Consider the following 21,812-nt stretch of genomic DNA (forward strand, 5'->3'; position numbering starts at 1 on the left):
CTGTCCCCGGTGCCCCTCGGTAGTCCCAGAGCCTCACCGAGGCAGAAAGTGCCCCTAGTCCCCCTGGTAGTCCTCGGGAGGGCGAGTCTCCGGCGGAGAAGCAGCGCAAGGCTCGCCAACTTGGGCTAGCAGGTTGCCTCCCCACTCCTGGGTACCGAGTGGGCCAAACCCGCGACGGGGAGGGCTGTGGCTGTACCGGGCAACTTTCCCCGCCAAGCCCAGACAGTCCTAGACTGGAAAACGGCGGCAGCCAGAGCCATCGCGAAGCTTGCCGACTGGTTTGGAAGGCGCTCGGTGGTCGGGACACAGGCATCCCGCGCACTGCACTTTTCCGGGTGCCCTCCCCCGAGCCAGAGCTGCGCCCACTTTCCGGTTGAAGGTGGCAGAGTCCAGATCTTTGTGGCAGGAGGAAATGGAACTGTGGTTCACCAGCTGCACACCCTCCTCTTAGAGGACCTGTTGACTTAAGGACCAGTGTATCTCGGATCTGGTGTGCCTGTGGCATATGACTCAAAGGTTCAAAAAAAACTTTGTTTCAGCATCCTGCCACGTCTGAACCTGGGAGTGCCAAGCCCAAATTCTTGTCTACCTAATTAGGATTTTCGAAAGCCTAAGAATTAAGGTTGAAACTATTCTTACCATAGACTTAATTCCTTCCTTCGGTTTTGGGAACTCCATCAAGTTATCCCCCCCCCCCCGATATATTTTTTTTTAAAGAAAGTGTTACTAACTTATGACTTGCTTTTGAAGTTACACTACATAAGGAACATCTGAACTCAAATACTTTTGTAAAAATTCATAAACTTACATTTGAATTTGAGAATTTCTGGTTGTAAGAAATCCTACTTTTATCATCTAAATTTGAGTTTGTAACTTAGACATAAGAGTTCAAAACTACACCCTGTAATTATTTCTTTTTTAACCTTTAACATTAACTGAAGCCTAACATATGTTAGTTGAAACATTCTGGGCAGTGTATTCGTACTAAGCATTTTTATACACTGCTTTAACCAACATTTTATCATAGAAAATTTTAATAATAAATTCCACTCCCTAGGTGTGTTTAGTTCTGCCTCTACTAAGTTCTAAGATATATATTTAAATTGTACATGCTTTATGTATATATTTAAATATATTTTTAAATATATATTTAAATTGTAAAATGCTTTAGCCAGTACATTTTTTTAATGAGGTATAATTAAATTTTTTTAAAAAAGAAGAACCCCTTCCCCCCTCCACACACACACACAAACACACACACACACACACACACTATAACAGCACATAATGGTTAATTCAACCAAGGGTTTTCAAGAGCCTTACCTACCATCTTAGTCATGTCTTCATACTGAGAAACTGATGTGCTATTTGAATACCGAATAGGTATTACCCCCTAAATTTTGACTATTTGTTTTGACTGGCTATTGGGCAGGTATTATCAGACCATCTTGACTGTATCCATTAAGGGGGGGAACATGTTCCTGTTAGTTGTAGTAGCAAAGGGGCATTGGTTTCCATCTGTAAAGGATTGGGGGAACGGACATGTTTTTCTACACTTAAAGATAACGAAGCCTTAAGAACATTAGAGTATCTTCTGGTGCTAATATTCTTGGACTTCACTTCCTGCCTTGGCCATCCAGTCAGTGCATCCCAACTGAATAGCTGAAGCCCAGAAGAGTGTTCTAACTGTAGTGCACCCTGCAGGTGCTAGAGATAACATTATTCTGGTGGCTTGACCGAGGGCTCCCAGATCATTGTATCTCACCCCTCTCCTTCCCACTTATCACACGATGCTTATCTTCTTTTCTTTCACGTAGTTTGTAAGGGCTTTGTAATTATAGGATAGTCCGTTGTTCTGCACGCAGCTCTGCTTTCCTCCGATTTCCACCTTGCTCTGTGGAGACTCTAGCCATCATGCTTTCCCCTGGCTGAGAATTTCACGTGTATATTGATGGTGCCATATGGACTGAGATTTTTAATCCCTTTTTGGTATTTCTGAGACATAGTTATTTTTTTTTGAGCCAATTTGGATGACATTAGTCAGTTCTGATCTTTTATTATATTGGCTTAAATCATATTTTATAAGGCATAGACCCAATGTCTTCCAGCCACTTGAAATAATCTAGACATTTGGTTTTAAGCACACTTCCTTAATACCAGTGCTGTAAAAACATTAAAAACAAAAAAACCCACAGTCCTCTAATTTGAAATATTCTGTTTCAACCCAATACATGCTGGTGACCATGTATGTGTATAAATGAAATGAGTTTCACAAAACAATATTGTTGGCAAGGGTGTATTCATATGTATATATATATCCATATATATATACATATGAATACATATATATATGATTTTCAGAAAACAATATCTAACTTTAGAATATGGATGCTCTTTCTTTTTTTAATTTGCCTGAATATGCTAGATTGATTCCATGTCCACTAATGGCTGGTACCTGTAATGCTAAAATGGTACTCTCTTGTGAATACACATGGTTTTAAGGCTCATTGTTCTAAAAGCTTACTGTCACATACACAAATAAAAATTTTATAAAGTTATATTGCGCTCCTACTTAAGCATTTGATGGAGGCTTTAGAATATTGACACCAGATTAATACATCAGGGCTACACAGAATCTCATTCTGTATTATTATACTTTAAATGGGTTCTTGTGGTGTAGTATGTTTATGGACAGGGGAAAAATTAGAAATGTTTTTGTGAGGGCATATTGATGGTAACAATTATCAAGTCAAAGTTTGAGGCAGAAAAATAATTCTGTCACACATATACACAGACACAAACACACACACATACACACACACATGCCAGTGCTAATTTTATTCAAAGTTTATAGCTGAGTTATAGTTCTGTTGGAAATTATGAAAAAATATTTACTAGGGAATGCATAGCCCAATTTGTGTGTGTGTGTTCTGATGTATTCTTATATAAATACATTCTGTAAATATATATATTCTGTTAATGTTTTAACTTTTATTATGAAACAGGTGCAAGAGATGAATTACAGGAATCATTTCCTCTCTTCCATAAAATACTAGATTCAAAATTTAGATTAAAGTGCTGATTTATAGCTTGACAGATAAGAGCATAGGCTGCTCTTCCAGAAAACGTTCAGTTCCTAGTACCCACATGGTTACTCACAACACACTTATACCAATTGCAGGGGATCTGACGCTCTTTTCTGGCCTCTTTGGGCCTGCACACATGAGGTGCACACATACATGCAGGCAAGCCATCTGTACACACAAATATACACAAATATACTGAAATAAATCAATGAATTAGAGTAAGACCAAGGGTATTGGTATGTACCTTTAACCCAAGCATGTGTGAGGCAGAGGCAGATGTGTTTGAGGCTAATCTAGTCTACATAGTGAGTTCCAGGCTGCCCTAAGCTACATAGCTGAGATCTCATATTTAATGCTCACCCCCCTCCCAATTAGATCCCTATGTGAATGTCTGATTGGGGATAATTAACATTTTCAAAGACACTTTTAACTTTAACCCACTTTCACATTCTTGGTGGAAGGAAATTTTCTCTTTCAGAAAATATTACCATATTTTATAATTCAGAAGTGGATAACACAAAAATCATGTAGCTACATTCAGTTCTCTGGTCCATAAAGTATAGTAATACATTTGCAATAAACAGATCGTTTATTAGTCTATAACCTGATCAAGAAGAAAGGAGAAATTTCTGTTACCTATCCAGTTGTGCATCTGGTTAATACAGGATAATCAGTATTATGTAATCTGAGTAATTAAAACATAACTAATGTAGTGTCAGTCACAGCATTGAGGTTAAATCAGTTCCAGGAATGGCAGGAGACCAAAGTATATTAATTTATGGTAAAACAGAGGCAAGTGGGAAGTAGAATTCTGGGTCACTAGTGGCTACTGACAACTAGACAAAACCTTCCTTCGTCATTCTCTAAATTGGGATCATAATTCTGTAACCTTTTCTCTCTACTTGCTTGAATTTCAAACCATGAAAACTAATTTGCTTATCTATATAATTGCCTGCTGGCTGTCTTTTAACTCATCATAATAACTGGAGATTATATGCGTATAAACCAGGACCTTCATCATAGCACAATCAAAAATGAAAAAGTTTCACTTCCTGTAGTCTATTTATAGATGTTAGAAATTTTACCATGTCTTCCCCACAAAAATTGCGTGTGACTCATTTGTTAGCAAAACTTGAGTTCAAATGGAGTCAACCTGAACTGTCAGGAAACTGCCATCTATATACCACTGGAAAAGTGTCTGCTGATACAGAAACAGTGCTGATTTTTATCTCGTAGCACTGCCCTAGGCCCCAATGGATTAGGTACATCAACCATGCCACTATCCTAATAAAGGTTCAAAAAAACCTTCGGCTCAAGAAAGTAGGGAGGAGTGGACCATGGTCTATAGTACTATCTGGGTATCAGGCCACAAATGAGTAGATTATTTTTTAACCTTGATTCATCAGCTTCTACAATAGTTACCATCTGAGTATTTCTGTCTCTCCAAAACGCATATATAGAAATCTAATTCCATGTGTGTTGGTGTTAAGAAATGAGTACTGGAGGCAAACACATTTAGTCCTTACGTCCAGGGAGCAGAGACTGGCTGGACTCTGAGTTTAAGGACAGTGCTTGTTTACATACCACACTATAGAGAGCGAAGGCTGCATAGTTTAAAATATCTCCAAAAAAGCCTCTGGACAGTGATTGGGTCATGAGGGCTCTGCCTTCATTTGGGTAGGACAGTTGGAGAGTTGGTAGCCTTTTTTAATTCAGCTATGTGGGGTGTACATACCAGTGTGTCCATTATGGGAATGGGCCCTCTCTGTGCATTAGATCTGTCAGCACCTCAGCCTTAATCTTCCCAGTCTCTAGAGTGTGGACACTTCATTTTTGTCTACCAATCAGCCAGAGCAGAGTACTCTGATATGGCCTCGTCAAAGAGACTAACTCAACAATCATCAGGTCACTTGTCCACACAGTATGCTTAACGTTGTACTGTGTCCCCACCACAACAGAGTCCCCTCCCTCTCTCCCCTTTATCAGACTGTTAACAGGTCTTATCTAGGATGCCATCCTCACTTCCTGTCTGACTCTTTCTTGTCATCCTCCAATCTATCCTCCGCTGAATCTCCAAGGCGATAGTTGGAGACAAACTCTGTAAACCGGAACTGCTTTCTGCAAGCTGAGTTTGGCGGGCAAAAGAGCGAAGTGATGCCAGCTGGGAGGGTGGCTTAGTGACAGAGCCACTTGCCTCTCACTGTGGGGGCCCTCAGTTTGATCCCCAGCACCAACTTAAAAAAAAAGTGTCACAGGGGAGGGGAAAGCATTGCCTGTTTACCTTCGACTGCTAGTATGTCCAGCCCATCCCTTTGGGATGTGTTACTTTGGGACTTTTGTGTTCCCATAAGATTCCGTTTTCAGAAGTGAAACGTTAACTTTGTGGTGGATTGACCACGAAGCTTTTGTTTGTAAATACTCTTCAACTGAGAACATGCTTCTGGTGAGGAACACTGAGAGGGCAGGTCTTCTGCAAGTAGAGTGTAGTTAGGCTAAACCAAAGGTGGAGGACACGGACAGAAAATAAAAAACAGAGTTCTTGATATTAGCTATTCTCCTTTAAAATTTCTTACTAGTCCCTGACCAAACCCTCTGTATTTTATCTCTTACATAGATGCTTCCCAAATGTGCTCGACTTTTCCCCAGACCCAGTAAGACCATCATCTCTCCCCTGGACTTTTGTGATAACCAGTCTTTCTGAACTGTTTCTGATTTCTTCCTGGTTTGTTCTTCACACTGCATCCAGAATGAGACTTTTCAAAATACTTGGCCACAGTGACCCCTTCTCAAAGCCCTTCCACGCCCTTAGGGTAAGACCAACTCTTTAATGTGGCCTGAAGTCTGGGCCTGACTCAGCTGCTGCCACCTCCACCCCCTCCTGCCTGAGCTCTGGCAACCACTTTTACTGCCAGATTCTTCTTGCCTCTAGGTCATTGCCAAGTGTCATTCTCTCTTCATGCCTGTAATAAGCACCTCCCTGTCAGCTAATTCTCAGCCTTCAGGTTCCAATCTGAACTCCTTTGCTTTCACCTCTAACCAATAAGTGGAATTCCTAAGCACTTCCCCCACTCCTCCTACTCCCAGCCTTGCATTAAACTTTAGCCTAAAGAAATAACCACCTACTTGGTACTCAGGTCTATATCAACCTTTAAAATGAATTTCCTCCCAGAAGAGGGTAGCCAACTTTAAAATTTACCCTACGTGTTAAACCATGTTTACCAATTTGCATGTAACCTTAAATTTTCACAGCTATCTGTGACATATGTACTGTTTTTCTCCTTTCTTTTTGAGAAAACAGAGGTTAGTTCATTTATGTCCATCTAGAAGGTTCTTGAAATCTCAGAAGACATAGAACCATAAAAGTCTGATTTCTCCACCTATGTGTGAATAAAATTAAATGGGACTACTAAGTGAGTGGCAACTGTAACAAGTGTCCAGTCACTTGTCCACCCTCTCCTTAGGCGCCTCTAACAGCATTCACCTTTGGAATAATATGCTTAGAGGACTCTTTCTCACATTGGGGTTTGTCATTGCCTGCTGACTTCTCATTACGGCAGATAAATATTTATCTCTTTCAGTTACAAATATTCCTGCTATTCCTTCCTCAGAAGTCTCATTCTTTGTTTGCACTGTAACATTTATTTGTTATGATTATATAGATATTCACTACACATCGAAACAAGCCCGTTGAGGTTTTGTTTGGTATTTGAGACACATTCTAGTATATAAGGGTGGCCTAGAACTCATTGTGTAGTCCAGGATGTTTTCAAGAGTCTCTTTCCTCAAGCTTCTGGGTGTTTGACTGCAACTATCTGTCATCACACTCAGCCTAGGATTGGTTATTAATGTAGTTTTTCTTTAATTTGATATAGAGTCTTCTTGCTATATTGACCAGATTGGCCTCAAAGGCTTCTTACATAACTAATCTTTATCCTTCATCCTCCAAAGAGTTGAGACTACCAGCATTTGTCCTGTGTCCTGTGGCTAGCTTAGAGATTGCTTTAAACTATAAGGTTAGTACTTAAACAATTTAACAAGAATGACTTGCCCAACTTTTCCATATTTTAGTTGGGGCCCAACTTTGTATTCCAAGATCTCAGTTTTACAGTCTAACCATTGGATTATTGGTCCCTTCTCTCTGTCCTCTTGTTCTGCTTCAAACTATGGCTGTATGGGCCTCTCCTGGGTCTTCTGTTTGTGATTTCCCTTTGAGGCCATCTCTGAGTTGCTATTTTTCAGATCCTATGACTCTTCCTATTTGTTCCCTCTATTGTTTTGTGTAACGTGTCTTCTTCAGCAATGGTCTGTGGGGTTAAGAAACTCTAGATCTTGCATTATGAAAATCATTGTCACCTTTGCATGTTATCTTCATGGTTGATTTCCTTTGTTATTCTTTTTATGACAGTCATCATTTTCAAAAATAGCATGCAATGTTTTTTTTTTCATTTTTGCAGTCTGACAAAATTTTCCTTCTAGAACAGAGAGTTCACTAGCAAGTTCCTTTCACCAAGCAGAGAGTCATCCTCAACTCAGATTGAATCTCACAGCCTCCCTAACAACTGATTTGCTGAGTTCAGCTGATTCTTAAGTCTCTTTTCCAAGCCTACATATCTCTTTTATTCATCTCTTGCTCAGATTATTTTTAATACTCCCATAATAGCCTCTGTTCTCATATCTGATCTCCCCTTTCTCCAAAAATAATTTATATCCAGTACGTGTTTTTTTGTTAATTTATTTATTTTATTTATATTAGTATACTGTAGCTGTCTTCAGATACACCAGAAGAGGGCATCAGACCCCATTACAGATGGTTGTGAGCCACCATGTGGTTGCTGAGAATTGAACTCAGGACCTCTGGAAGAGCAGTCAGTGCTCTTAACCACGGAGCCATCTCTCCAGCCTCTAGTACAACTTTAAAGGCTAATCATTTTAACTTTCAGTTTTAGTTATCATAGTGCTTAAAATCCCCCAAGACCTTACTCATTGTTTAAGGAGTTAAATTTAAATACCACCGGATTACAGACTCATCCCTACCCTGTTTGGAACTTGGCATTCAGGACAAGGACACACAGCTTCAGTCTGTGACAACTGACTGCTCATGGCCTTAAGGAAAATGACCCTATCTGAGGTCACCTGTTAAAGGAACAGTTAAGTTTTATGGGGACACTGGTTTACATCCAATGTAAGCTTGTAATAAAAGGAGCTGTTGGTTGCCTAGCCACCCAGAGAGAGTGGTGTAGAAGTACCAAAGATGACTGAAGCTGTCAAATCTATTTTATATTTCATATTCAGCACATTTGCCCCCGATACAGTATTAAAAATACTGTAAATGATTTGAAGTATTGAATTTGATTATGTTACAGCTAAGGTTGATTAACTAGGGAAGGAGTAAGGGGGAAACTTACTAGGTAGAAATCCAAAGCCTTCAGGATTTTTAGAGCGAGAGTTAGCAAAGTACAGCCCTGGGGCCAGATTTGGTGCACAGCCTGTGCAAAACAAAAAACAGACAACCCTCCCCTCCACTCCACCCCCCAATCAAACAAACCAAGCAGTTTAGTAAGAACATAGACACAATTATTCATTTTATGCGTTGTCTTTTTTTTTTCTTTTTGGCATTGAGTAGTTAAACTAGAGACCATAGGGTCTTCAAATCACAAGAAAGAAAGGTGGAGAGGAAGGGACTGACTGATTCTTCATGGAGAATTTGCTGTCATGTCTACATGCTGGTCGCCACTGAGAGGACAGCATGAGATCTAGTGAGGAGTGGAAAGTAAGCCGGTAGGGAGATGGACGTAGCTGAGAAACAGATCTTACTAAGAAGGTCTCCACGTCTCCATCCTTTTAACACTCCCTGGCTTTCAAAGGAAGAATGAATGGACAGAAATGACCTTCTACTTAGGAGTTTTGTACCCCCAACCCCATAAGTGGAACAACGGATGCTACTTGCTAAGTGCATCTTGGACACTCACCCTGGGGCTGCATTCCAGTCGCTCAACATTCCTTCCCCAGGAGTTGTGAAACGCACCCATGAGCAGTGCCGGCGCACCTGTGAAGAAGCAGTCTGCGGTTGCTGTTGCTCTTTGTAGGTTGCCAGGATCAGCTTCCCAAGTTCAGTGGTGTTAATGGGATCCAGTAAGCAGTAAAAGCAAAGAGGTGACAGCAACCATTACTCACCAAAAGGTTGAGTAGATACATCCTTCCTCATGGAAGGCAGGGAGAGTGGAGAGGCATCAGAAAGCATTGTCTTCCATGTCTTTTCTGGTGACTGAGATGTTTCTGGCAGATTCCTAGTAGGTCAGGAATGAATGAAACAGATGGGCAACTTTTAGTTGTCAGAATCGAGAGTTATAGTTTGAGCCATTTTTCCAACCCTAAGCCAGTTCACAGACCCAGAACTCTTCTCCAGCTGGACGGACAGCCATTTACTAGAGAGTATCCCTGGGAGAAAACGAAGTGCTCAGACTTGTGCACCAGTTCCTAGAAACCGAAAATACCAAATTAGTAACTTACGTGGTCAAGTAGCAGATGGAGTGGCACTCACATCCGACTTCACTTCACCAACATTCTCCTTCCTCTGAACAGGGCGAGGGGTCAAACCTTAACAAGGCTCCTCGGGTGACACTTGCCAAACCACAGCACGTTGTCTCCTTCAGCCCATTTCTATGACTTCTTAGGGGGATTTTCTTAGTCCAGATGGTATAGAAAGGAAACTCAAGCCTAATTTACAAATGAGTTTGCAGTTATCTGGTAGCCCAGAGAATGGACCAATGCAGAATTTAGCCCTATACATTGTTATTTGTGAAAGATTTTTTTTTAAAAAAAAAAAAAAGAAAGAAAGAAAGAAATTTTACCTAAAGATAGAAATTGTCCAGTATGTTTAGGATGAGAGATGTCGGAGGTGAGGTATAGGTCTTTACTGACTGCCTGGGAGTTACTAACAGTCTATGTGGTTGGGGCCTTGAAAGACTCGAGCTGGTATCTGAGGATACATATTTAACCCTTTTAGCAGACCCTGAAAAGGTTTCTCTCTCATCTAAAGACACCAAAAGATTTTTGACTTCAAGAGAAAGCTTTGAGTGATCAAGTAGAGGAAATGACACACCCATGGAACCTCCTAGGTATTTCTCCTGTGCCACCCGAACAGTGCTCAGCCCTGTCATAAAGTGCTTCAAAGTCACTGAGGATAACAGGAGATTCCCTTCCAAGCTTCTGGGCTCTTAGTGAACATACTTGTGCCACTGTGCAGCTTCATTTCATGGCTTTCTCTAGTACCAGGCCCCTACAGGCAATGACTTTTCTAGAGCTGGCCTCTTCCCCACTCCATCTTTTTTCTGGGACTTGACTTGGGTGATAGACCTGTGTCCTTGTAGCCTAACCCACTGTTACCCAAACTCTTTCCCAGACTTACACAGAAGTCTGAAACAATTGGTTATTTGTGGAGGTAGCTATCTACCCCAGGCAGCCAACCCGAAGTTATCTTGGCCTCAGCTGCACATAAAAAAAAAAAAAGAAAGAAAGAAAAAAGTGCACATGACTTCTGAAGCCAGCACTGTTCCTCAGTACCTAACCCCTCCCAGGAAGCTGCTCATCTCTGTGAATAGCTTCTTACGGGACTCCCAAAGGCAGGTTTCTGACAAACCTCAGAACTGTTGACTGTGTTAAGTCAATCACTGAACGCATCTGGCTCCTATTCTCTCACCAAATGCTGTTGAGTAATCCTGTCGCTGGAGCCTTCATAGACCTCTCTGCCCTTCTAGTGCCTCCCTGAATATTCCCTTTATTGGCTGACTTTTCTAATACATACAGTTGGTTAGGATCCTCCCTTAAAATCATCAGCCCCTGAAAGAAGAAGAAGAAAATGGTAAATTGCAGATTCCCTGGAAGATGTTCAGGTGTGTTGTGACCTGGACTCTACCTGCCTGACCTCACTGTGTAATCATGTACTGTTTCCCACCTGGGCTTCCCTTCCATTGCCGTGCTTGGGTTGGGTCGGCCACAGCCTTTCTTGTAAGCCTTCAAAAACACCCGCCATTCAGTCTCTCATCTGTGTCTTGTCAATCGACCTAAAAGTGTACTATCTTTCAAGATTCTGTCCGGCCGTGTCAGTCACTGGTGGGCACTTTCCCCTAAGATTTCTAGAAACTGTCCTGCCTTTGTAGTCTCTCCATTGCACAGATGACCTTGTTTTGCCTCTTGGCCTGCCTTCTGTTACCTCAAGAAGGCTCAGCCTCTGGTCGCTGAGGGGAACTGCCATCTGGAATGTGGTGGCCCCGCCTAGAACAATATTTGACACATAGGAAATTACAGAGCTATGGGAAGATTTGAAAGAAACGTTAAAACCTCACAGGTCACTCACTTTATTATAACATGAGGCTCCTAAAGCTAGAAATGCCCAGAATTATTGGAATCTCACTTTTATGGGCAGTAGACATCATAATTGAGGTATCGTTTGGGGCCAAGGTTAATGTGCTTTTCTCATTTTAATTTTTTTTTAATAACTTAGGAACAAATGTTGACTAAAGTGTCCAAGTTAGTTTTCAGTCACAAATGACATTTCCTTTGTTTTGGAGGCTGGGGGCCAACAGGCAGTTTTCCTTTCCTCACCCCTCCTAATGTGTTGGCTACAACAGTGCGTGGCCTGGAGTCACATACGGAGCCCTTTTACATAATATATTTTAAAGCACCATGAAGAAAATCAACTTCAGCCTGATTCAGGCTGTCAGAAATTCCCATTGGCCCAGGACCTGTTGAACACTGTGTTCTCTCCTCATGCTCAATTGCAAACAGCCCTTCAACAAGCCAGCTCCTGTCCTTTAAACCCTGCAGGCCCAGAAACACCTCAAGTGAAGCTAATGCATTTTGCATTGTGCTGTTAGGCTTTGCGTTTATGAGAGTTATGGAAATAGCTGCCGAAAACAATGACTTAAGTGCTTTTGCTGGCCTTGCTGTAGAGAATCCACTATGACCCACAGAACTGTCACATGAGCACATCTGGGAGAGAACGGCAGCTGACCTTCCTGGTAAAGCAGCTTGATCTGCCCTCTTAGCTGAGGTGGTGCTTCATAAGTTAGTGCCCAGCACAAGAAAAGGTCACTGGTGAGGATATTTGGCAGCGCATGCTAGCATGGCTTTACTTTCCAGTAACTCTGTCCTGTTTATTATCTGCTTAATGAAGTCTTTGACTCCTTGGTTATCAAGTGACGATACTCCTTTTTAAATTCTGAAAATATATTTCTAATACAGTATTTGGTGTATATCATATAGTAGTAGTAGTTATTGACAGAGTGGATGAAGTGTGTGTGTGTGTGTGTGTGTGTGTGTGGTTTTGTTTGTGTTTGTTTGCTTTTGTTTTTCCTGGCAAGAAAGCTGTACGGCCCAGTAGGTCATAGTCAATTACCGTAAGTGGTTTCTTCTTGAGGTATAATTTTCTTAAGGTTTAAATGTCTGTGTATCCTTTAAGCCATAAGAGTACATTGCAGCTTATGTTCAGTTGTTGGTTGAAGTAATGAGTTGTACCCTGACTATAGGAAGGAATTGTTCCTAATACTAATGCCATCTATCACCTCTGTTTCTAGGTATTACCATTTAAAGAAACCCTTTTACCGGCAAACCTATGTTAAAGAGTATAAGTAACAAAGGAAACCATAACTGTTATCTGTCAAGTAAGAAGCATTTAATGCCAGAATGGCTCACCTCAAGCGACTAGTAAAATTGCACATTAAAAGACATTACCACAGAAAGTTCTGGAAGCTTGGTGCAGTCATCTTTTTCTTTTTAGTAGTTGTGATTTTAATGCAAAGAGAAGTAAGTGTTCAATACTCGAAGGAGGAATCAAAGATGGAGAGAAACTTGAAAAACAAAAACAAAATGTTTGACTTTATGCTAGAAGCTGTAAATAACATTAAAGATGCCATGCCAAAGATGCAAATAGGAGCGCCCATCAAGGAGAACTTGGACGTCCCCGAGAGGCCCTGTTTGCAAGGGTACTACACAGCAGCAGAGTTGAAACCTGTTCTTGACCGCCCGCCTCAGGATTCTAACGCACCTGGTGCTTCTGGCAAGCCCTTTAAGATCACCCACCTCACCCCAGAGGAGCAGAAGGAGAAAGAGCGTGGGGAAACGAAGCACTGCTTCAATGCCTTTGCAAGTGACAGAATTTCTCTACACCGGGATCTCGGACCTGACACCCGACCGCCTGAGTATGTTCCAGAATATTCACTTACCGTTTGTCAGCAGAGTTTCCATGGAAGAGGCACTAACTGGGGCTGATTCTTTAGGCGCTTGCAAGCAGAATATCAGGCAATGCTGTTTGTTTGATGTTTGCTTTGTTCTCGTTTATAATGATCGAGGTGGAGTATCCTTAGCTCTTACTGGTTTGGCACTGGAGGCATAAAATGTACCTTCGGAATTAGGAAACTGAATTCTAGATCTGCTGTATGCTGGGGAAATTTTTTTTCTCAAATGGCATAATTTCTTTGTCTATTTAGGAACATTTGGACAGTTCTTGTAGAAATGTGGGAGGTAAGGGGGTTGTTTTCATGTCTTTGATTTGCTGTGGAATAGAAATGTTTTTTAAAATGTGCCAAGATTTTGAAGCTCTTAGGTATTTCACTGGTTTGTGAAGTGTGTCACACACTTTGTGAGCACCGTCACTCCATGACTATATCTCAGAGTGCCCTGTGTCTTGTACACTTTGTTTTAAGGGTGGTTGTTGTTGCAGCTACCCTCCACGTGCTCAGAGCTCTGCTGCTGCTTTCTCGTGTCTATAGAATTAGCTCCCACGTACCAAGAGGCAAAAGTGACACCATAACTGGTGTCATTTACATGCTTGTCTCGACTGTACAAGATCTTTCTCTGCTAATTAACTATTTGGGGGCTGGAGAGATGGTTCACAGGGTAAGAGCACTAACTGTTCTTCCAGAGGTCCTGAGTTCAATTCCCAACAACCACATGGTGGCTCATAACCATCTATAATGAGATCTGGTGCCCTCTTCTGGCATGCAGGTAGAATATTGTATACATAATAAGTATATCTTTAAAAAACAAAACAAAACAAAAAACTAGTTTGCTACCTATAAGGTGACGTTTAAATGCTGTATTTGAATTACAAAAGGTGAGATTAATTCCAGCACTCCTGAGCATCTATGAATTTTTGAGAGCACAAGACAGGCACACAGTAGGCAACCAATGCCTACTGTATATTTTGTTACCTAATGGTTTTAATAGATTACATTTGCCATTGAATCGAAACAAACAAACAAAACAAAAAATGCAGACTTTTGTAGATGGGTTTATTCTTTTACTCAGATTTTGCTAGATTTGTGATTGTGAGACCCTGCTCTTGAGTCCATGTGTCCCTGCATGTTGAAGTTGCAGGTGTAGACTTATGTAACTGTTCTAATCAGTGTGGTTCAAGGATAAGTTGCCTGTCACTTCAAGGTAAATGTGGGAAGAAACGGTTGCTCTGTAACATATCCTAGTGTTTAAGAGTTCCTTTCTTGTATCACTAGATTCTGATGCAGCATTACGTTTTATTAATTCTGGGAGAATTCATGACTGAAAAGCAATCCACATAAAAATTCATTAAGCATAGTTTTTATTCATTGAGATGTCAGTTACAATCAGCTGAAGATGAGCATTTTAATTCTAGCATTAGCAAGCTTCAATAATGCTCAGTAATTTAATTACTGAGGAGAAGACAATCAGCTGAGCACGTTCACAGCAGTTATGTTTTAGGAGTTGACGATCTCCTCTACTACTTCCTGGATAGCACTTTGTCAGGAGTGGAGGTGGGGTGTGTGTGTGTGTGTGTGTGTGTGTGTGTGTGTGTGTACTAAATCCCAGTCATTTCTTAACATTGAATGTAACCAGAATTAGCACAACCCCCTTCTTCGGTAAAACTCATAGCATTTTTTCAAGACTCATCAGTCGTTTGGGTCTAGTTCCTCTTAGAGCTAGGTGATAAACTGATTGATAATTTAAGCAGCTTCTAAATGCTGAAATATACAAATTTCCTTACAGTAAATATAGAATCTCTGTGGCTGCTCATTTGATTGCACTATTTTAAAAGAAGTGAATTGGCTTTTTAGCATAAATTTACTGTGTACATTATTTCAGAATGATTGCAGTTTATAATATCATACTGAGAGATGTTATCGCTTTCATTAATGATATAGCTAACGCTTTGCTAAGACCCTCCTGCTGTCACTTTTTACTGATTCATATTAATAGTTACCTATAATAAATCCTAGCTTACCTAAACAGAGGGAAAGCCATGATTAAACTGATAGCATTTTACGAGTGGGGTGTGTGTGTGTGTGTGTGCGTGCGCATGCACACTGTTTTGTATATTGCATCTTTAATATTATATAACTTTTAATTGATACTGTATTGACCACATAGCAACTAAACGTATGTAAAAATCCTTAATCTCTAAATCCTCTTCCCTCCCTATACCATAAGAAAATACTATGCCATAGAGTTTTTCCAGAAATCTTATTTAGCGTTTATGTTGGTTTATAAACTATAATGTGTTAAAATAAGAACTTATATTTTATAACTTCTTTCTGTGTCTTACTGTAAAGTAAGTGTGTGTGTGTGTGTGTGTGTGTCTGTGTGTGTCTGTGTGTGTGTGTGTGTGTGCGTGTTTTGTTCTTTCTTGGTAGTATATTCAGAATTCAGTTTACAGTGTGGCATTGTACCTCCAATGGTGCAGTTTGATTGCCTTCCCCTTCCCCCTCAGCTTAGCTGACATGGCCTCTTGACAAGTCCCTCTGATCAAATTCCTTTCCTCTTCCATAAACATTTCATCCTACTGACCTGCTTTAGGCAGAGTTCTAAATATGTTACTACCTATTTATGGATATAAAAGCTTTTTGTGAGAGAATTTGATTCTTTGGAGGCCCAACTGCCATGCTGGAGATGGCCATATTGGCCACTCAAAGCAGCTGAAGTTTCTTGGGTCTTATCTCTATGAGTGAATGATTTACTTCCTTGCCTTTGAGTTTGAGCAGCAATGTTTGATTGTCCATGTACTGTTTTTATAGGGTGGGAAAAATGATAGAGTCTGCTGCCCAAAAACGATACAACCATGTTTGACATTTACGTGACCATATAGACAAGGTTGCCTTATCAGCTGATCTGCTGCACAGAACACACATGATTAGTTTTATGCCCCAGTGTTGTCACCTCAACTCCAAAGGCTGGCAACTGTGAGGATCTTAGTATCTCAAGGGCTGGAGGCTGTACTGAGCCACCATCATTCTCCTGTCTTCATGATTTTATAAATAATGTTTGCTGTGAAGAAGACAATGTCACATGAGTGAACTTGATAGTAATATGTAACTAATGCTTTTAGGTAATTGATGCTAACACTAGTTAGTCATGTCAAGACCACTTAGGAGTCCTTTCTGTGTATACATCTATGTAACAGATGGTCATATGCACAAGACATTTTTTTAAAGACAGAGTCTCAGTATGTAGCCTTGACTGGCCTCTTGTTTGCTGTGTAGACAGGCTTGGCTCAAGCTCCCAGAGATTCGCCTGCCTTGCCTTCCAGTTGCTGCTACTGAGTCATGTATGATCATGACTGTTCCAGTGGGAACCTTTTACCATGAATATATAGGTCTTTAGATTTCTAAACGTATCCTGTTAAAGGACAGCTTGAATATGATAGGTCTTAATTAATCAGCAAATCACATTATCAGAGTGAGTTCCTCAGTACAGATGGGTAAGTAGCACCAGGCTTTTGAAGATCATAAAGAACCTAGGTTTTATGGTGGGCTTACTTCCTATTTTGAGTCCATATATAAAGTAAATTGATTAAATTAACCTGGGAGAATACTTAGGAAACACACATCCTATACATGCAAACATGTCTAATTTCAAATAATTTCAACAAAACTGAGTATCCGATTGATGAAGTTATACAGTCTAAATCAAAAATAAGGAAAATGGGTGACTTAGACAAGAAAATGGGTGACTTAGCTATGGTTCTTATCGAACAGTAGCTAGAAAGTTTGATTTTTGCATGTTGCTTCATTTATAGGCTGTATTTCTTTCTAAAATCAGACTGTGTAGAAAACTCAGCAATCATACACTGGGCACGGTTAGGCTGAATGAGCTGCCTGTAGAGCTTTGCTTTAACCTAGTTATGTTTCTACATCATGAAGGTAATTTCATACAGGACGAAAGCCATCTGCTGTCATTTGGGGCGAGGATGATCAAATGGTGATAGCTCAAGCAGTGGTGTAAAAAATGATGTGACCACGGCTAAGTCAAGAGTCATAACTACTCTCCCACTTCTTTGGCTTTTTCTAGATGTATTGAACAAAAGTTTAAGCGCTGTCCACCCCTGCCTACCACCAGTGTCATAATAGTCTTTCACAATGAAGCGTGGTCCACGCTGCTTAGGACCGTCCACAGTGTGCTCTATTCTTCGCCTGCCATACTGCTGAAGGAGATCATTTTGGTGGACGATGCTAGTGTAGATGGTAAGAAAGCACATGCTTATCAATAAATCCATGTGATCATGCCCAAAGTCTGCCTGGTTTGCGTTGTACACCCTAGGTATCATACCAGAACCTGATGGGGTTGGGTGGTGTGACAAATGGTGGAGTCTGACTTTTAGGATGTCACAGTTGGACATTTGAGGTCATTAGACTCTCTGAACACCCTTAGTCATAACTGTAGGTCTGGGTGTGTGGCTGTTACTCTAGAGCACAGTGACTAAGTGCCCAGATGTGAGCCTGAGGTAAAGCTGCCTGGGCTGAAACTCCAGCCCTGGTCCTAACCAGCTGTGTGAATTTGTTAAGTTACTTCCTCTTCAGCCTGAGTCTCTTTATTGGTAAAATGGAGACAATGTCATGCTGTTTCGAATGTAAATGATGTCATTGCCTTCTAAACCATTGAAAAGGAATACTACAGTGAGTTTAATCAATATGCTGCTGGTTATAAGAAGCATCCCATTGTATGATACAGAACTGGAGCATTGTTGGGTTTTTAAATATGAAGGAATTCATGTAAGTACCATAATTAACAGATGATGTTAATAAGTGCCTGATGCCACCATGTCGCTCCATTTTGGTTTATTCAGGCATTCCCCATTGCAGTGCTGAGGCTCTAATAGAGACTTTGTGCATGTCAGGTAACTGCTGTACCACAGAAGGATGTCCTCAGACCTGGGCTTTAAAAAAAAAAAAAAAAGTCAATATTGTTTTTAAAATTAGCAGTGCTCTTTAAATGTCTGTTTCTACTTAAAATCGTAAGTCAGACACCAATTAGATATTTTGAATCAGAATCAAAAGTCTAATAAATATTCTGGTTTCCAATCTTTCAAAAGTACAATTATGAAAAGTATAAAACAATTTATTTCAGTGATTACAAAATTTACTCCTGCGTAAACACAGGTTTGCAGTTTGATTCCCAGATGCTTAATCCCAACTTTTAGTTGTTTCTTCATTTTGTAAAATAGGTACAAAATGTCCTCATTAAACCCAAAACACTGTTATGTGCATCATCTTGGGTGCACAAGAAAAGGAAAAGATGAGTGAGTACCCGTTAGGTTACATTACTTGTATCACTATCCAGACATGGTAATGTGTGGGCATAAGATGAAGCTATTAACCTCATCATATCTGTACAACTCTGTGTTTCCATGGTTTCACTTAAACATTTAGAATAAAGTCAGGCTGTATTCCCAATAAAGAGAAACACTTGGGCAGGAAAGAAAACATTTCCCAATTCAGAGATTTTTGACATGAGTGTGATAACTAGTCTCCAAATGAGGAAGTTTTATAATTCTTGTCTTCTGGACTCAATTTAGACATCCACACTTGAGATGTGGTGTTGGGTGCCTGCAACACCAACTGATACCTGGGGCTGTAGCAAACAAATAGAAAAAAACAAACAAACAAAACCCAGAATGGGCTAAGAAAAGGAAGGGAAATGGAGTTACACACTCTGTTGATCTTTGATTCTAACACCTTTTCCTCTAACACCCTTTCCGATTACTTTAGCACTTAATTGTAACTAGCTGGTATTTTGCTGCTTAATCCGATTTTGTGGTTCTTCCTGTCTGGTTGGACGGCAGCCAGTGGGTTTTAAGTCATGCTTGATTAAGATCTGTGTCAACTCTGAGTTTACCTGGAAAAAGCCACTAATATAGTCTTAAGGATGTTTTCTTTTCTTTTTTTTCCTCCTAGATTTCTCAAATGTCCTTTCATACACAGTGTTTGTTCTGCTGGATTGTCCTAAGTAGGGAGACCATAGAGGCAGGGCACATTTACTTCTAGTGGGCATTCAGTTGAAAACCGCCTCTCTATTTAAAAGCTCAAAGAACCACTGAATTAAGGGACACAGAAATGAAGACATACCCATTCGTCTTCTTCCCGTTTCAACCATTCCTTTTATTTTTCTTTCCTAATCACTTTCAAAATAAAGCCTAAAGCTTACCTAGTTACATTAGCATCATACCCATTTAAAATTTAACGTCTTTCACCTAACACTGATTAGCATCCCCTTTGGGCTTCAGAATATTTTATTCGATGAGCTAGACATTTTCCCAATGGCTTACCTTGCTTCTCCCCATAACATCGCTCCATGCCACTCAGGTGCCAGTGAGTGCTGTCCAGGAGCTTGAGGCACTGGGTTTACTTTCCCATTCATATCTACACACACGCACACACGAAGAGAGAGAGAAACAAGAGACAGAAACAGACAGAGAAACTAGTTCCTGATACCAGTTTGTTTAGGAAAAGCAGCATGAGATGTAGACATTCAAGTACCAATAAGATAGTTAAATCCTAGTGACAGCCGAACCAAAGGTAACATTTTAAGAGTAGTGCCACCTGGTAGGCCTTGCATTCTACTGTCCAGGAGTCCCATCTCATTGTCCCAACTTTCACCTGTGCTGCTAGTTCTGTCCTGTCCTTCCTGTAGATAAGGGGTCTGAAGTATAGAAAGGGTACAATAACTTGTCTAAGGTCAAAGAGTTAAAAGGAATACTGCTCAAACCCAAGATCTCTGATCTGATGTAATTTTTACATTTACCTTCCCAAAATGGAGTGTGAGTTGGATAAAATCTAAGGAGCAGATAAGAATTTGAATATAATTTAGATGTTTGGGTTTTTTCATTTGTTTCTTTGTTTGTTAATGATTTTTCTATATTTTGAGTGCAGGTGTTTTACCTATATCTATGTTTGTTATCTATGCACGCAGTGCTCAAGAAGGCCAAGAGAGGGTGTCAGATCCCCGAGAGTGGAATTATAAATAGTTAAGAACCAGAATGTGGATGCTGGGAATTGAACTTTGGTCCTCTGGAAGAACAGTCAATTCTCTTAACGCCTGAGCCATCTCTGCAACCTCTTTCAGAGATGGGGGCAGAATGTATTGGAAAGATATGTTGCAACTACAATGAATAAAGCCACATGAACACTTTTGAAATTTGCAAGTCACTGAAAGTGTTTTATGGTTTTGCATGTGGGTATCATGCAGCCTTGCATGTATGGAGGAGACTATCCCAGGCGTACCTACAAGGAGTTAAGATACCAAGTCAGTGGTAGCAGCAGCGAGATAGTAAGGCTTAGCCTTCCTTTCCCTGGGTGTTCTTCCTGAAGTACCAGTCCCCTGATAAATACTTAACCTTCACAACAGCAACATTCCCCGTTGCATCTTTGAGGACACCTATGTCATCCAAGACAAAGCAAAACTCTGCTGCATTGCCTTTGAAATGTGGCAGGAGCAAACACACACCATAGGGTGTTACTTTCTCTACTCCCCCGTGTATGTGAGTTCTGAGCCTAACAAGGTCACTTAGACTCAATTACATACTAACAAGAATTAAAAAATTTAATGGCGGGCTAGATGCATTGGTATAAGCTGTAATCTCAGCAACTCTGTAGGCTGAGGCACGAGGATTGTACATTCCATTCTAGGCCAGCCTGGGCTTGGTAGCAAGACTATGTCTGAAACAAACAAAACAAAATGCCCACCACACCAAAAATAATTTAATAGTACAGAGTAGACTGAAGGTGCTTAAAACTATAAACACCCCTTGATTGATTTGACTCAGTTTCCTTTCATCAGTATTCTCAGCTTTTGCTTCTATCTATCTCATCAAACTCAGATGTTTAGTATCCTGAATCCTGTATGCTACTGTGGCTTTGTCTGTGCATTTAACTACCTAATTTACGTGCTCCTTCTTAGTTCTGAATTGTGTTGGGAAAGAAATCAAGAGAAGCCTAAGGTTTTCTGTTGATGGTAGAAATGTCCCCCACCTACCACAACTCTGAACATCTCTACCTGTCTTCTGGAATTTAAGCTGTTTTGATCACTGCCTAACAGCTAGTGAAACTGAAATGTATTGATGACCTGTCATTTCTTGCCATGATTCTCAAATTTTAGAACCAGTTTAACCATTTTTAGTTTAGTTTAGTTTTGTTTTGTTTTGCTTTTTAAATTGAAATCTATCTGACTCCCGTAGTCACTCTCTGAGAGTTTTCTAAACTCCTAGGGTCTGCTCCGTGTAAGCTTCTCAGATGCCCCTGACATATTGCATGTATTGTATGCAGTGGATGGAATAAGTCCAAGCTATAGCATTAGGTAATACAAGAGTTATAATTTGTATACAAAGTCTCGTTTTCTTGAAGAGTTAAAGGTAACAGAATGCTTCTTTTATTGACAGAACGAGCAAATGAATTTAACAGAATCTTAACATGAATTTAGAAG

At 40.4% G+C, this 21,812-nt stretch overlaps 1 protein-coding gene across 2 annotated transcripts in view; it reads left to right on the plus strand.

Annotated features, from left to right (window-relative positions):
• The first annotated feature begins 5,612 nt into the window (after nucleotides 1-5,612).
• Galnt3 (polypeptide N-acetylgalactosaminyltransferase 3) overlaps nucleotides 5,613-21,812 on the plus strand; it is a 31,004-nt gene continuing 14,804 nt past the window's right edge. For both annotated transcript variants that reach the window (XM_028769212.1, XM_028769213.1), the window contains exons 1-3: nucleotides 5,613-5,896; nucleotides 12,662-13,285; nucleotides 17,406-17,578. In XM_028769212.1, coding sequence (XP_028625045.1) covers nucleotides 12,771-13,285; nucleotides 17,406-17,578 — 688 coding nt within the window. In that variant the 5' untranslated portion in view covers nucleotides 5,613-5,896; nucleotides 12,662-12,770. The remainder of the gene's footprint in view (nucleotides 5,897-12,661; nucleotides 13,286-17,405; nucleotides 17,579-21,812) is intronic.

The sequence above is a fragment of the Grammomys surdaster genome, unplaced genomic scaffold (genome assembly GCF_004785775.1).
Source record: "Grammomys surdaster isolate TR1022 unplaced genomic scaffold, NIH_TR_1.0 191, whole genome shotgun sequence".
NCBI lineage: Eukaryota > Metazoa > Chordata > Mammalia > Rodentia > Muridae > Grammomys > Grammomys surdaster.